This window comes from Aquarana catesbeiana, linkage group LG05, assembly GCF_042186555.1.
Source record: "Aquarana catesbeiana isolate 2022-GZ linkage group LG05, ASM4218655v1, whole genome shotgun sequence".
Lineage (NCBI taxonomy): Eukaryota > Metazoa > Chordata > Amphibia > Anura > Ranidae > Aquarana > Aquarana catesbeiana.
The window spans coordinates 50492032-50509596 of NC_133328.1; the positions used below are offsets into that span (position 1 = coordinate 50492032).

The 17565-nt window shown below is 41.4% G+C and overlaps 1 protein-coding gene across 2 annotated transcripts in view; it reads left to right on the forward strand.

Moving 5' to 3' along the window:
* Positions 1–17565, forward strand: part of LOC141144246 (macrophage mannose receptor 1-like) — a 246203-nt gene that overhangs the window by 55743 nt on the left and 172895 nt on the right. For both annotated transcript variants that reach the window (XM_073629729.1, XM_073629727.1), the window contains exons 12-14: positions 6813–7012; positions 10512–10639; positions 16124–16208. In XM_073629729.1, the coding sequence (XP_073485830.1) occupies positions 6813–7012; positions 10512–10639; positions 16124–16208 (413 nt within the window). The remainder of the gene's footprint in view (positions 1–6812; positions 7013–10511; positions 10640–16123; positions 16209–17565) is intronic.

Genomic DNA, 17565 nt, shown 5'->3' on the forward strand with positions numbered 1-17565 from the left:
CTCAGATTACACTCAGTAGCCTGCTCTATGCTGTGTAAGTATGTGACATCAGACCCCCTCCCCTGCCTTCTGGAGCTGAGAAAAAGCCTTTGATCAGATCTAGAGGGCTGTAGAGAAGACAGGTACACCTTATTTAGGAAGATTTGTTTCATCTCTGTGCATTAGCAGTCACTTCACTGGGTACATGTAAGGGTTTACAACCACTTTATGAACTGTGTAAGTGTTTGTCCACATTGGTGACACTCTAAATCCTGCGGTGGAGCAGCAGCTGCCTGGCTGTTAGGAGGAGATACTTCCACCTCCTGAATTTCTGCTTTTATTGTGGCCAAAGGGTGATTTTCTATTGAGATATCTCACCACAACCGCAAACCAAGCATTGGCTTGCGGGTATACAGTGGACCTATTCACGTAAAGCCGAACTAAACTCAAAGAAATACCTCCTTCTTCCAGTGATACGGAGGTTAAAACCCTCACCAGCCACTGTTATAGTCTCTCTGGCAACTTCTGGATGATGGGTTTTTGGTCTCTTGATTGGCTGATCGGTAAATGACGTCCCGCACATGCGCACAGGACTGTCTCATTCGGGCACAGCTGGAGCATGCCCAGGATGTACACTGAGCTGCACATGCACAGCTCAGTGTGCATTCCTGGCATGCTCCAGCTGTGCACGAATGAGACACTCCCGTGTGCAGGTGCGAGCAGGCAGGTAAGAGTTTGCTACTGCAGAAGAGACATGGCAAGTCTCTTCTGCAATAAAGAGCTACCTACTCGCAGTTTTCTATTATGTATTTTTTAAGAGGTAGCTACTAGTTATGTTTAGTTTCGCTTTAAATGCGGTACTGCCATTGGAGGCACTTGGCTTGATTGCTGGAGAAGAAACTGCTAGCCAGTAACTTTCCTGATCCAGCCATCAGCTTCCCTACACAGATCCACACGGGAAAGCTCTATTTTGAATAAATTCAAGGTTTTTATTTTAACTGAAGCCCTGATGAAGGGAGAGTTTTTTCTGAGCCCTGAAACTTGTTGGCAGTTTTTTTTTGTATAACTGCTTGCTGACCGCCCCATAGGGGCGGCAACGCTGTGCAGAATCACATATTTACGTGATTCTGCACTTCCGGGCTTTGAGCGTGAGCTGATCAGGGGCTCCCGTGGATCCGATGTCCGCCAGGACCCACCGATCCTACGGTACTCTGACAGAATGACAGTCTTCCAATGTAAACAAGGCAGATTGTCGTTCTGTCAGTAAGAAGACATGGATCCTGTGTTTCCGTACAGTAGAAGCACCGATCCATGCCTTCCACTAGTAAAAGCACCTCCCCAACATCAAACACTGGTCAGGCACACAGCTAACCCCTTGATTGCCCCTGATGTTAACCCCAGAAAACAAGACACCCATCGACACCCCCACAACCGTCGGTCGGTTGCTCGTCCATCCCCCCACCAGCACCTCACTTACCCTATCAAGCAGCTTCGGGTCCTTCCTGCATTTCCTCCTCCTCAGTGGTGGATTCCTCCTCGGTGGCTTCCCCTGAGTCTCCGGCTTCACAGCGGCTTTGTCCTCGGCAGCTTCCCTCGGCGGCAAATACGATCGCTTCTTCTTTTGGCCAATCAGGTGAAAGGTAAACATGGGGGTGGTGTCATCTGGTGGGGTGGTCTGCTGCAGTCGCGACTGGCGATTACCCCCCCCACGGAGATGGAAAGGAAGGCGGTGGTCACCTCCCCCTTGGGAGACAGACGGGAAGATCAGCGGCCTCCTTACCTTAGGAGGCAGATGAGGAGGACTCCTCGCTCCGGGGCCGCTGCAGCTCCTCGCTCCGGGACAGCTGCTGCTCCTCCCTGAGACCCGATTGGCTGGGAGTCTTAAAAAAAAAAAACCCCATTGAAATCCATGCGTCTAGCGTCCTGCATGTAGATTAGGGGCCGGGCAATGGATTAGGGGGGCCACGCTACTGCACCCCTAATGGATGGGCCGCCACTGCCTGCCAGTGTCATTAGTACAGTAACAGTGCATATTCTTAACACTGATCACACTATTAGTGTCACTGGTCCCCAAAAAGTGTCAAAAGTGTCAGTTACGTGTCCGATTTGTCTGCCGCATTATTGGAGTCCCCCTTTAAGTCGCTGATTGCCGCCATTACTAGTAAAAAAAACAAAAAAAATATTTAATAAAAAATATCCCATAGTTTGTAGACAATATAACTTTTGTGCAAACCAAGAGAATTTATGTAGAAGGGTAATTTTCTGCATTTTTTTTGGTGCCACATCCTGTATTTGAAACTAAAAAACAAAAAACCCATAGTGATGGACTTTTAAGGCACATGCAAGGTAAAAGAGTATTATGAATACAAAAATAGTTTATTAAATATAAAAACATGTAGCATAAGGAATTCATTTACAACCTTGTCACCAGTGTACACATATTAGTATACAGTACTCTTGCACCCAACGCGTTTCGGAGTACACGTATCTCCTTCCTCAGGGGTGAGTATTAAGCAAAAGAGATTTGTATTTGGGTGAGTTACTAAATCAACATTAGTGTAATTGTTTTGAAGGATGTTCTACATCCATGCCATATCAGACAAAAAGTAGTAGTAAGAAAAAGGATTTGTATTAGAAAAAGACCAAAACTCTCTTAAAGTGGTGTTTCAGCCGAAATTCTACTTTTTGAATAAAAATACCCCTATAATACACAAGCTTAATGTATTCTAGTAAAGTTAGTCTGTAAACTAAGGTCTGTTTTGTTAGTTTATAGCAGTAGTTTGTTATTTTATAAACTTACAGCAGGTCGTGGCCATCTTAAGTACGGGCATCTGAAGCCAGACTGTATTTCTTCCTGGATCTCATCCTTGCAGATCTCGCACATGCTCAGTGCATCACCAGCAGTGTAATATGTTTTAGGTCAGGTTTCCATAGCAACGGCAGTGTCAGAGGAAGTTGCCGCCCCTTCCCAGAAGGCATTGCAAACAGGAATTGATGCGATGGGCCGCGGCCAGGGAGGAGGAAGTGAAAAATGAATAAAGCAGATATACAGTAGGTGCTGAGAAAAAAAATAAAAAAATATCCAATTTGTTTACAGTGCACAGTTTAGTGAGGGATGCTGAAGAGTTGTAAAAGTGGGTGGAACTCCACTTTAACTCCCCCAGCATAAGCAGGGTATGACCCAAAGATTCACTCGGGCCAAATGGCAGGTCCTGAGAATGGCAGTTGAAGAGTCAACCAATAGATAGTGATGTATAGTGACTGATCATGGCTTTATAACAGAGAGCTTGTAAGATTCTGACAGCCCAGTCTCAGCATCCAGCAGCTAAGTGCAGTGGATGTGCAAACCAATCACTATACGCTTATTGGGATTTTTTTTTTACCAAACATATGTAGCAGAATACATATTGGCCTAAATTGATGAAAAAATTCGATTAAAAAAAACAAACAAATTGTTGGATATGCTTTAGAGCAGAAAGTAAAAAATATTGTTTTTTTTTTCAAACTTGTCGGTTGTCCTTTGTTTCCAGCGCAAAAAATAAAAAACGCAGAGGTGATCAAATACTATCAAAAGAAAGCTTTCGAAGTGAACGGTACACTATCAGAATATTTTAATATACAAAAAGCACGAGGCAGGGGTGCCCACTATCCCCATTAATATTTGCTATGATACTGGAACCCTTCCTTCGTAAGATTAGAAGAAATAGAGAGATAATAGGGACGTGTATTGGATCGGATGAACATAAAGTTTCAGCCTATGATGATCTCCTCTTCTACCTCTCCGCCCCACAGACATCCCTACCAGCACTTATGTTGGAAGTACATAGATTCGGTATCTTATCTAATTTTAAAATCAATTTTGAAAAATCTATTCTCCTACCTAGTCATGTCCCCTTAGTGCTGGCAAGATCACTACAACATCAATACCCGTTTATTTGGAATAAAGACTCCTTGGTTTATTTGGGTTTACACATTAGTGCAGATCAGAAATAGCTATACGATCTTAATTATGGCTCTCTACTGACAGGGATAATAGGAGATATGAAGAAGTGGAAGGGCCAGTATCTGACATGGTTTGGGCGAGTAAGCGCTATAAAAATGAATATGTTATCCAGAATAATTTATATATTACATACGGTACTGATTACATTACCAGAGACCCTTTTTAAACAAATAAGAAAGTCGTTTGTGGCTTTTGTATGGAATGATAGAAGACAAAGACTGGCATATGACATCCTGCGTAGGTGTAAAGCAGAAGGGGGAATGGGACTACCAGATATCGCATTCTATTATAAGGCCATGGTTTTAGTTCGGATCCTGAACTGGTGCCATGACTCTCAGAATAAATTATGGGTTCGATTAGAAAAGACAATGGCAGGGAGGAACCTGGCAGGGGCCCCTTAGATTCCAAGTTCATCAAGAGGGCTTTCACAGTGGACATCACCATTGACACTGAATTCCTTGTTAGTATGGGATAATCTGAATAAGATGGGTAAAGATGCACCCCAGATGTCCCCTCTGGTTCCACTGGAGGGATTCCCTTGGTTCCCACCGGGGGAGAAGACAGGATATCTGGGGGCATGGGGCCAGGATGGAGATACCACGTGTGGCAGGTTTGCCCCGTGTGGAGTCCTGTTAACCTTAACAGAACTGGTGTCAAGTTTAGGGAATATACCTTTAGCGGAGTGGAAACACCATCAAATGGTGAGTTTTTTTAATAAAATAAAGCCTTTGATAAGATCTCTAAACTCACTCACTATATTTGAAAAGCAATGTGTACAACTGTCGGATGCTAGACATTTGCTGTCACAGATGTATAGAGTAATTCTCAGTGGGCAAGACGTGACGGTTCCCTATTTTGTTAGAGAATGGGAAAGGGAATTGGATCAGATATTGACAAACTCACAAATTAAAAAGATGATCAAATTAACCTACTCCACATCTATAAGTTAAAGGGTGCAGGAAATAGCCTATAAATTCTTAACAAGATGGTACAGGACCCCAGTTAAATTATCACAGATGTATCCAACAGCAGACGATCGCTGCTGGAGAGGCTGTGGGCAGAAAGGTACATTTCTCCATCTGTGGTGGACATGTCCTGTGATTAAACCATTTTGGGAGTCAGTTGCCCAATGGATTGAGAAGTTGACCCCCAGATCCCTAGAATTTACACCTCTACATTATTTATTCCATGGGATACCTGCATCTATTAAAGCCTATAGGAAGAGCATTACCCCGCACTTACTAAATGCAGCGAAATTAGTTATACCTAAGTATTGGAGACAGACTCACTGCCCTACTCTAAAGGACTGGAGGAATGAAGTTAATTCAATAATGGAAGCTGAGAGATGGGTCCATGTAGTGAAGGACCAACAAGGGAAATTTGAAAAGACATGGGCGGGATGGGTACATTATACTATAGAGTTAGGGTAGGAAGGAAGTACTATTGGGTAGGTGAGAATAGAATATGGTACAGTCCCTAGGGACTTATATAACCCAAGAGGTTGACATAGAAGTGAATTATGAATAATTTGTATATTGATCCTATTTATTTAGGGGAGAAGGGGAGTACTCTCTTCTCTCTCCTCACCTGCTACTCCTCCTCTGCCCAGTTGTCTCACCTTGCTCCCCCCCCCCCCTTTTTTTTTTTCAGGGTAAACGAGTGGGTGGTTGTTAGTAGCCCCTTACTATAGAGAGGGGGGTTATCATTATCCCCTTGTCTCATTTAGTTTGTTGAAGGGATTAGTGTGGTTGACAAGGGCACTTCACTTTCACTGGGGGTTTTTTCTGTTTTTTCTTTATTATATTATATGTCCAAGAAGGCCTCATACACAACTTTTCAACCCCCCTTGATATTTTTTTTTCCCACAGGGTTAACGAGCGGGTGGTTTTTAGTAGCCCCTTGCTATAGAGTGGGGGGGTTATTATTAACCTCTTACCCCATCTAGTTTTTTGAAGGGATTAGTGTGGTTGATAAGGGCACCTCGCTTTCACTGGGTGTTTTCGTTTTTTTTTTTTTTTTTTAAATATAAATTAAATGGCCATGAAGGCCTCATACACAATTTTTTAATCCCCCCCCCCTTTTTTTTTTTTTTTTAAGAGATCAGTATAGTTGATAAGGGCACTTTATTTCACTGGGGGGGGGGGTTGGGGTGAGGGGGGGCGGGGTGAGATGAAGGGTAATTTCCAGTAAGAATAGGATGTCATTTGTTGACTTTTGTTCAACAATGAAGGAGTGAGGGGTGAGGAGGGAGAGAGTTGAGGAACCTTCCACCCCTTCTTTTTTACTTTTTTTTGTTTTTGTTTTCCTCTTTCCTTTCTCTATTTAAGGTGAAGGGTTATTTATGTTAGATTGAGGAATGGAGGTATTGTAACTGTATAGTTTTCATCAATGGTTTTGTCGAATGTAAAGCTGAATAAATGGACAAATTGTATTTATAAAAGGAAAAATAAAAATTTTGATTATAAAAAAAAAAAAAGAAAGCTTTATTTGTGGGAAAAAAAAGGACATCAATTTTATTTGGGTACAGCCAGCGTCGCATGATCGTGCAATTGTCAGTTAAAATAATGCAGCGCCGTGTCACGAAGGGGGATAAATCTTCCAGAGGTTAAGTGGATAAACAAATAAATGAATTTGGACTATTTTATCTTGGAGCTCCTTCCATTAGTGCATATGTTTTTTGTCAAGGGCCTCCATTGGGTACAGCACCCTTACTATACACATCTCTGGAATTTTTCGGCATCCTGTGCCTTTCTCCTATTACTATGACCCATAGTAACATGTGTGTGAACTGCGTGTGTCTGTATTGATGTCATTTTTTTCAATTTTGAAGGAAGAAAACAAGGCTGTGTTGTGATGAGAACTGGAAACAAAGGTGGGTTGTGGGATGTCATCAACTGTGATGAGAAAGCGAAGTTTGTCTGCAAGAAATGGGCGCAAGGAGTGACGCCACCGCCAATCCCGACAACGATGCCGGAGCCAAAGTGCCCAGAGGGATGGGGGACAAAAAGCCACATAAGCTCTTGTTACCAGGTAAGTAGGGGGATTTCCATAAAGGTGCATTTCCAAGAGAGTCCAGTGGCTCCTCACAGCTCCCCCTCGTCTCCATCTGCAGGGCCACATGGTGTTTTCAATCTGAGAAAGACCGTCTAAAAGCAAACAGCTCTGCTGTGCTCTCTATATGGAAACTCCACAATGCTCTAGGACACTGGTACACCCTGTATTCAATGTTTATTCGTAAAATAAAAATGTAACGCCAAAGTTTATTCTGCTCATATTTTGCCTTCCCTGATTCTTCCCTCCACCCCCACCAACATGTTAATAAAAAATCAAAAAACAAAAAAACCTCTGTTTTATTACATATATTAATATGGCCCCTTCATACAGTGGGAAAATAATTACACTTACAAAGAAATGAAGGGTCTATAATTTTTTTTATCATAGGTGTATTTTAAATGACAGAGACAGAATATCAACCAAAAATCCAGAAAAAACACATGATACAAATGTTATAAATTGAGTTGCAATTCAGTGAGTAAAATAAGTATTTGATCCCCAAGCAAAACATGACTTAGTACTTGGTGGAGAAACCCTTGTTAAGGTAAGACATTTCTTGTAGTTGGTTACCAGGTTTGCACACATCTCAGTTGGGATTTTGGTCCACTCTTCTTTACAGATCTTCTCTAAATCCTTGAAGTGATTGTAAAGTCTCATTTTTTTTAAGTTAAATATAACAAACATGTTATATTTACCTGCTCTGTGCAGTTGGTTTTGCACAGAGCAGCCCAGGTCCACCTCTTCTCGGGTCCCTCTTGGGTGCTCCTGGCTCCTCCCTTCTGTTGAGTGCCACCACAGCAAGCAGCTTGCTATGGGGGCACCTGAGCCAAATCACAGCTCCCGGTGTCCATTCAGACAAGGAGTTGTGGGCCGCCCCGCCCACTTTCTCTCCTCATTGGCTGACTGAATTTGATTGACAGCTACAGGAGCCAGTGGCGCCTCACTGCTGTCTCAGCCAAAAAGGAGGGGAGTCCCGGGCAGCCGAAACAATCCTACAACATCGCTGGATCTAGATGGGGCTCAGGTAAGCATTAGGGGGGCTGCTGCACACAGAAGGATTTTTATCTTAATGCATAGAATGCATTAAAGGGGTTGTAAAGGTTCAGGGTTTTTAAAAAAACAAACATGTCATACTTACCTCCGCTGTGCAGTTGGTTTTGCAGAGTGGCACCGATCCTCCTCTTCTGGGGTCCCTCAGCGGTGCTGGCAGCTCCTCCTCTTGTCGAGTTCCCCATTGGAGAAGAGTTCTCCTTCGTGGACTCCCGAGTCATGCTGCTGCGTCTATTGACACAGAAAGCAGGACTCAGTCCCGCCCCCAGCGCCCACATCATTGGATTTGATTGACAGTAGCGGGAGCCAATGGCTGTGCTGCTATAAATCTATCCAATCAGGACACAAGACACAGGCCGGAGCTGGTGTGCTCATTCCCGTCGTGGGAACACAGGGCTCAGGTAAGTATAACGGGGGCTCAGGGGGGCTGCTGAGTGACAGAAGGTTTTTCACCTTAATGCATATAAAGCATTAGGGTGAAAAAACATAAGGGTTTACAACCCCTTTAAGATAAAAAACCTTCTGCCTTTACAATTACTTTAAGGTTTCTTGGCTGTCTCTTGGCAACTCGAAATTTCAGCCCCCTCCCTAAATTTTCTATAGGATTAAGGGACTGGGGACTGACTAAGCCACTCTATGACCTTAATGTGCTTCTTCTTGAGCCATTCCTTTGTTGCCTTGGCGGTATGTTTTGGGTCATTTTCATGCTGGAAAACCCATCCATGACCCATCTTCGGTGTTCTGGATGAGGGAAGAAGGAGATTATCCAAAATTTTACAATACATGACCCCGTCCATTGGCCCCACAATGCGGAAAGGTGGCCCTGTACCTTTAGCAGGGAAACAGCCCCAAATCATAATGTTTCCACCTCCGTGCTTGACTGTAGGGATGGTGTTCCTAGGGTCATAGTCAGAATTTTTCTTCCTCTAAACACGGAGGAAGTTCAGTCCTGGCTACACCCACCCTGTATCTTCCAAGTTCCCTCAGGCAGTGTTAGTTATTGGCAGAGACCGGGCTTAGGAAAGTCATTGTCTTAAACTTTAACCACTTCAATACGAGGCACTTAGACACCTTCCCACCCAGGCCAATTTTCAGCTTTCAGCGCTGTCGCAATTTGAATAATAATTGTGCAGTCATACAACACTGTACTCAAACAATTTTTTTATCATTTTGTTCCCACAAATAGAGCTTTCTTTTGGTGGTATTTGATCACCCCTACGGTTTTTATTTTTTGCGCAACAAATAAAAAAAGAACGAAAATATTGAAAAAAAAAAGTTTCTTTGTTTCTGTTAAAATTTTTTGTAAATAAGTACGTTTTCTTCTTCAATGACGGGCACTGATATGGCTGCACTGACTGGCACTGATACAGCGGTACTGATTGGCACCGATGAGGTGGCACTGATGGGCACTCATAGGTGGCACAGATGGGAACTTGTAGGAGACATTGATGGGTACTTGCTAAGAAATTTTTTGGTCCGGTTGATGAGGCCAACACCCTTCGCTAAAGACACCTCATCCCAATGAATATGAATACATAGGGGGGAGCAGGCATTGAGGGGATTTTAACGGTGTCTAGATATAGAGGTACACAACTAATGTGATAAAAATAAAATGCGGTTTTTATTTATTAACATAGCATAGTTAAAAGATTTTTTTATACATAATTTTTACAAAACATGAAAAGGTTATAAAGGTTATAAACAATTGGTGGTAGAAAATCGTTTGCAGGTGAGTACAGAGTCGCAGCAAGAAAAATTGCACATTAACCCTACATGTTTCGCTTTAATAGCTTCCTCAGGGGATGTGCAAAGGACTTTAATTTTTAATTTCTACTGAGACCACTAAATGAATGAAAAGAAAAAAGAAGTTATAACAAATAATTGAAACAATGCAATAAAAGGTTCAGTACAAAAGTATAAATATGAGTGTGAACCCAGTCGCCTACACTGCTCAACACTTACCCTGTACAAACTTTATACCCCAGAGTCACCCGGACCTGGCTGGATTGGATTCAACTTTTGTGTCTTATTAGAGAATTAAGCTGCCTGTGGATAGTGCCGAGTTAACATGTGCCCATACTATCCAGACAGACTGGGCCTAAGAAAGGTTTACTAATGCATAAAGCGGCATTTAAAACAGAACAGCTGCATTAGTTTTTCCTTTTCAGTCTTGATTGTCTTTTTTTTTTTAACCTGTTGATCCTGCCAGGAACACACCTCTGTCCTAGGGTGACAACGCTCACTCAATGCACTCTATCCATGGAGGATCAGTGTTGTCTCCCAGGGACAAGAAGTATGTCAGGACCATAGAACACCTCCCCATCTCTTCATCAATATACTGCATATTTTGGGCGAAGTGTACTGTATTGTAACCGTGATCTCGCTATTAATCCATTAAATATTTTCCTGTATTTGTCATCACCAGTATTACACAAGACCGAATGGAGAAAAGAAGACATGGTTCGAAGCCCGGGACTTTTGCCAAACAATAGGTGGAGATTTGCTCAGTATAAACAACAAAGAGGAACAAGATTCAGTGTTTTCAACGATCTTGTGAGTGGTGGTGAAATGTACTTTCCAACATGCTGGAAATCATGTGATAACTTTCTGGAAACAAGCTTTCTATAAATCTAATTATAATGTATCACATGTCAGGTTCACCCCACGCTGGTCACACATTCACTGGATTCGCCTGATCTATAAAGTACATTGTCTGGTGCCGTCAAAATAAAATGTAATTCCTGCACCTGGTCCTCATAAAAACGAAAGGCTGGGGACCTATAAAGTTATGTTAATCTGTGCAATAGACATGCGCAGAACAAATTTTGTTTTGTTTAGATTATTTACATAAATTCGTTTCGTTAAATTAGTTTAATTCATTTAGTTCATTTTCAAGGTTTTCATTTCGTTTTTCTAACTCAATTCGATCAAATTTGGAAAATTTGAATTCGAATACCATTTGAAATTCCATTCGAATTCCATTTGAAATGCATTCAAATTTATTCTATTCGAAATTCACATTTTGGAAGGTTATATTATATTCTTTCTATTTTATTGTTTTTTTCTATTTTATTCTCTATTATTTTATTTTCATTTCTATTCTTTGCTATTCTATTCAAATTTATTCTGTTAGAAATTAAATTTGTTTTATTCTTTTCTATTGTTTTTTTCTATTCTATTTGTTTCTTTTATTTAATTTTCAATTCTATTCTATTATTTTCTATTCTTTTCTGTTCTAATTCAAAATTATTCTATTTGAAATTCAAATTCTGGAAGATGGTTATATTCCATTTTATTCTATTCTAATGTTTTTTTTTTCTAGTATATTCTATTCTGTTCTATTCAAATTCAGATTTATTCTATTTGAAATTCGATTTTCAGAAGATGGTTATAGTCTATTTTATTTTATTGTTTTTCCATTATATTATTTTCTATTCTTTGCTATTCTATTCAAAATGTATTAAATTCGAATTCTGGAAGATGGTTATATTCTTTTTATTTTATTCTAATGTTATTTTCTATTCTATTCTTTCATTTTCTATTTCATTTTTTTTTTCAATTTCAATTCAAATTTATTCTATTTGAAATTCGAATTTTAGAAGATGGTTATATTCTATTCTATTCTTTTATTTTTAATTCTATTTTGTTCTGTTTTACTCTATACTTTTCTATTCTATTTTTTTATTTTCTATTCATTTTTTATTCTATTTTTTTTTCTATTCTTTTCTATTAAAATTTCAGAATAAGGTTATAGTCTATGTTATTCTATTCTATATGTTTCTATTATTTAATATTCAATTCTATTCTATTTTCTATTCTTTTCTGCTCTAATTCAAATTTATTCTATTTAAAATTCAAATTCTGGAAGATGGTTATATATTCTATTTTATTCTATTCTAATGTTTTTTTTCTAGTCTATTCTTATCTAGTCTATTCGAATTCAAATTTATTCTATTCAATATTCGAATTTCAGAAGGTGGTTATGTTCTATTTTATTCTATTCTATTGTTTTTCCATTCTAATCTTTTTCTTTCTATTTGAATTCAAATTTATTCTATTTGAGATTTGAATTTCAGAGGATGGTTATATTCCTAATTTATTCTATTCTATTCCTTTATTTTCTATTCTGTTCTTTTATTTTATATTCTATTTTGTTCTGTTTTACTCTATTCACGTCTATTTTAATATTTTATTTTCTATTCCTTTAATTTTTTTATCCTATTCCTTTATTTTCTATTTTTTTTTTTCATTCTTTTATTTTGTATTCTGTTCTACTCTATTATATTATATTCTTTTATTTTCTATTCTATTCTTTTCTATTCTATTCCTTTATTTATATTCTGTTTTATTCTCTTCTGAAATTCGATTTGAAAAATATTCAAATTCAATTAAAAACCAATTAGAATTAAATTTTAACTATCCGAATTTCATCCAAAATTTTCGTTTCTGTTTTTCGGATTCGTTTAAATTCATTAGTATTGTAATTCGCAAATTCAGATAGATCTGAATTCTCAAATAACGAAAAATGTAAAACGAACTTCACATGCTGTGCAATGCAATATCATATTTCAACAGTTGGCTCTGTAGGGTCATTTCACACTGCTGGGTGAGATGCAGTGTATGCGAGGTTCTCGTGCGGGTTACCTGAGGTTTCCCATGGACCTCTATTATGTCCTGCTTTCTTGGCGTGTTTTCTGAAAGCACACCAAACATGCAGCATGCAGAAATTTTGGTGCTTTTTCAAAAAAATGGGTCAAAAACGCACAGACATAATAGAAGTCTATGGGGAAACTGCGGGTACACTGCCTTGTACCAGTGCTGTGGCCAAACCACAGCATGGCAGTGTTTCTGTTTTATTTATTTATTATTCAAAGTGAGGTCTCATTGCATTAAAGAAGAAGTATAGCCAAAGCTATACATTTCCTGGGGATCACAGGAGTGCAGGTCATTCTGTCACCCATTTTCAAGTGACAGTGGGTTAAAGCCCTGTTAGCTGTTGGCTGATGTCACTCAGCCAGTCCAGGCTCAGGAAAGATCCTGACTTTAAAGCCGTGATCTACGCAGATGTCTGGACCACCAGTTGGCTCAGCCTTTTAGCGAGACACTGAGAGCCTGAGCCAGCCGCTCCCACCCCTCCACAGCCCAATGCTCCATTGAGCCGCTGACTGACAGTCACCATTCTCTGCTCACTAAAGGCTGAGAACCGAGTGATCAGCAGTCTTTGATCGCTCAGTTCTCAGTCTTAGAGCCAGCAAGGGACAGATGCAGCATCGGACCGATGCTTCATCCACCTAGGTGAGTATAAATATTATTTTTTTAAAGCCATGCCTCTCTTTAATGTAAACCTATTTTGTGATGACTCCCTACGAGCAGTTTGGATCCACAGGTTTACTAACCACTTGCAGACCACCCGCTTGCAATGTACTGCGGACAGGCGTCCCGCACAGGCAGAGCCTCATACCAGCTTGCGAACAAGGGATTAGAAACTTAGAGATCTAATAGTAAAAGCAGCACACTTTACACATGGTTAGGCACACATTTAGTGCCGGTTCACACTAGACGCGGCACGACTTGCAGGTCGCCTCACCGAGGCGACCTGCACACGACTGCCGGGGCGACTTGCAAGACGACTTCTGTATAGAAGTCTATGCAAGTCGCCCCCAAAGTAGTACAGGAACCTTTCTTCTAAGTCGGAGCGACTTGCGTCGCTCCGATTAGAACGGTTCCATTGTACAGAACGGGAGGCGACTTGTCAGGCGGCTAGGTTGCCTGACAAGTCGCCCCCGTGTGAACCGAGCCTTAACCCCTTGATTGCCCTATATGTTAACCCCTTCCCAGCCAGTGTCATTAGTACAGTAAAAGTGTAGATCATTATCACTGATCACTGAATTAATGTCACCGGTGATGTTAGTCTTAGTTAGTCAGTTCCCCCCAGTGTCAGTTAGTGTCAGATTGGCCGCTGCACTATCGCAGTCCCATTATAAGTCACTAATCACCGCCATTGGTAATATAAAAATGATATATAATTCCAATAAATATCCTATAGTTTGTAGATGCTATAATTTTCACGCAAACAAATCAATATACACTTTTTTTTTTGTTTTATCAAAAAGGCATGGTCAGGAACTGTGAAGCTAAGCAGCTGAATTTGATCATTCAGCTGCAGGGCTTTGCACTTCCCGTGGTGCCCATGGGAGTAGAGGGGCGGGAGGAGGAGAAGGAGCAGATCGGCTCTCTCCTCTCCCATCCATGTGAGGGGGAACTGTCAGTGCAGGCTCTGGGCTGTATGCGAGACACACTCTCAGCTCAGAGCCCTGCGGCAAGCAACCCCGCTGGGGTCCCCTGACAGTGAAATAACACCAGGGCCAGGTCGCAAGTGCGACTTTTGCGACCATGGTAGTTCTGCCACTGTTTTGTCCCAGTAGAAAAACTTAAGACAGGGTGAGCTTCCTCTCCTTAACATACAATGAGAAGGCAAGCTTTTAAATCTTTAACCCTTTGGACAGACAATGTTCAAAGCTTGTTTGCAACTTGAGATCAGCTAGCACAGTACAGGCAGGTTTAAAGATGAAGGATCTTTTTTTTATTTTACAGTATTAGTACTTTGTCCAATCTTCTTAGGTGTCCTGTAATACTTGCTGCAGTATGGGATTAGGCAGCCCCCCTTTGCGCACAGCTACCCAACACCACGGTTAGGAAGAAGATGCCTACTTTGTTAACAAGTGCCTGTCTCTGGCATGCTGACATGCCTCACCCTCCTCTAGCTGGTGCTTGGCTCAGGCAAGTTGTGGGAGCCAGAGACAGGCACTCACAAGTAAAGTCTGGTACACACTATCAGGTTCCGCGGGCTGAAAGTAAAAAACTAAGGAGCTCAGGAGGAGCTTGCTGTACCAACTATACAATGTTAGTACAGCGATCTCCCTGCTGAGCTATTGTATTCTGACAGAGGGACTGCCCTCCCCCACCAGAACACACCAATCAGCGCCCTCAGCCATTGGCTGCTAGTGCTGATTGGATGCTGGTTTTCTAGCATGCCTTTTTGACAGACTGCTGTACTCGACTTAAGGCACATGTCTCCTTGCTACCTGTGGTTGGTCATGCACCAAAAGGGGAAGGTGGGGGGGGGGGGGGGGGTAATGGGGGTGTCCAACATTACAGACAACATTACAGCACATGTAGGAAAATGGAATGAAATACTACATGTACTTTGTCCCATCGTGAGATGAATACTGTAACGATAAAACCATTCAAAATGGATTTGTGATCGGTCTCTAGGAGTTGCAGAAATTCATTGCTCTTAACATCCAGGTTCTTAAAGTGCAACTTGTCAGATATTTGTCCCACTCTGGTCAAAACTTAAAAAAAAAAAAAAAAAAGTTGTTCTTTAAGGCTTATGGCCCGTACACACCATCCAAATATTGTACTTAAACAGTCGTTCGAGGAAGGATCGTACGATTTTCGGATTGTGTGTACACTACTTTCGACAGCTGATCACAACCGTTCATCCGATCTTATTCGATCGGGCATGCACGAAAATTTTCCTCGTATGATTTCAGATCGTACAATTTTCGGTTAGTCAGTATAGTTGTCGTCCGAAAATTCAATACATTACAACACATGACATCACTTCCGATTTTTTTTTCTGTCGTACGAGAATTTGTGACTTTATTTAGCTATTCAATTTCTACTTGCGACTATTAAGCCTAATCGTTCGTAAGATATTCGGATCGTGTGTACGGGCCATTAATGTACACGGGATGTTTTTACAACCTCTCCTGATCGATTTAACTTGACAGATAGTAACCCACGTTTAAAACGTCCGTTTTGCCGCGTTTACATGCCGTGTTTAGCCGCGTTTGCGTTTAGAAGCATTTGAAATGTATTTATTTATTTTTTGAAAATAGCCAAAAATGAAAAACGCCTGTAAATGAAACGCAGCTAAACGCGAGTTACCTAAAAAAAAAGGTTTACATTACTTTGGAAGTACAGTAAAGGAAGATAAGTTTTAGTGACATTTTTTTTATCGTTTTTTTCCAGAAAAGCTGGTGCACAGAAAAGCGTCTGGATTGGTCTAGTGAGCAGCAATCCCGAAGAAGGCTTTCAGTGGTCAGACGGTTCGCCTGTAAGTCACTTTGTGTGCATTTTGTTGTACATCATATTTGATATTTGAAACTTAGATTGTGAAAAAAAAAACACCCCCCCACAGAAAAAAACAAACAAAAAAAACTACTATGGCCACTTAACGATTTAGCCTCTCAGAACATCATAGACTGCAGGCTCTTGCAAAAAGTTAAACTGTTTAATGTCAGTTTTCCATGTACTCTCATTTCTCTGCATATTTGCATGTGGATCCTGTGCGTTTGTTTGCAAGCACACCTTTTGCTTCCAGCTTTCCTTGTGCCTTGCATGGTGTGAATCAAGCAAGCTGCAGCTGCCACAGTGAACTACAATATGTACCAAAAAAGCAATTTTTTTACTTATTGTAAATTCATTTATTGGAGTTTGTGAAAGCGGAGTTCCACACAAAAATGGAACTTCCGCTTTTTGGAACCCTCCCCCCCTCCGGTGTCACATTTGGCACCTTTCAGGGGGGAGGGGGGTGCAGATACCTGTCTAAGACAGGTATTTGCACCCACTTCCGGCATAGACTCCCATGGGAGTCTATGCCTCTTCCCGTCCCCACCGCGCTGTCTGCTGGGAACACACAGCTCCCAGGAGAGAGCGGGGACCACTTGGGACGCGCAGCGCGACTCGCGCATGCGCAGTAGGGAACCGGGAAGTGAAGCCGCAACGCTTCACTTCCTGATTCCCTCACCTAGGATGGCGGCGGCAGATGCCGAGAACCGAGCGGGTTCTCGGCGTCCCCTGCCGACATCGCTGGACCCTGGGACAGGTACGTGGCCATGTATTAAAAGTCAGCAGCTGCAGTATTTGTAGCTGCTGGCTTTTAATGTTTTTTTTTTTGGGTGGTGTGGGTGAACCCCCGCTTTAAGATCATAAACACAGAAGGTGGGACCTGCAGGTTTATGGTAAGATCCTATTTTTTTTTTATGCTTCACTGAGGAGAAAACTGAGACATCCAAAAGCAATAAAGCAATCCAAGGGGTGGGCAACAGTATAAAAAAAAAAAAAGTAACAGGCTCACACAACAAAACAAGAGAACTTGGGGCTGATGGATCATACCCCCAAAGCTGGAATCAGATAAGGCCTGAACATTCACCTGGGGGAACTTAGAGGATGTGTGAACAGAGGACCAAGTGGCAGCCTTGAAAATCTGGGAAAAAGTTGCTTGAAACCGAACTGATCTAGTACAGTGTGCCTTGAAAGGAAAGGTTTTGTAGTGCTATTCTAGCAGGAGCTGTGTCACGATCAGGCATCAGGCTTGAAGGCCAGTTGATATAGCAGTTGCAGGACTACCACCGACCAGCAGGATAGGTACACAGGCAGTTACCCTGGCAGATGACATAGGCTCACCTGAG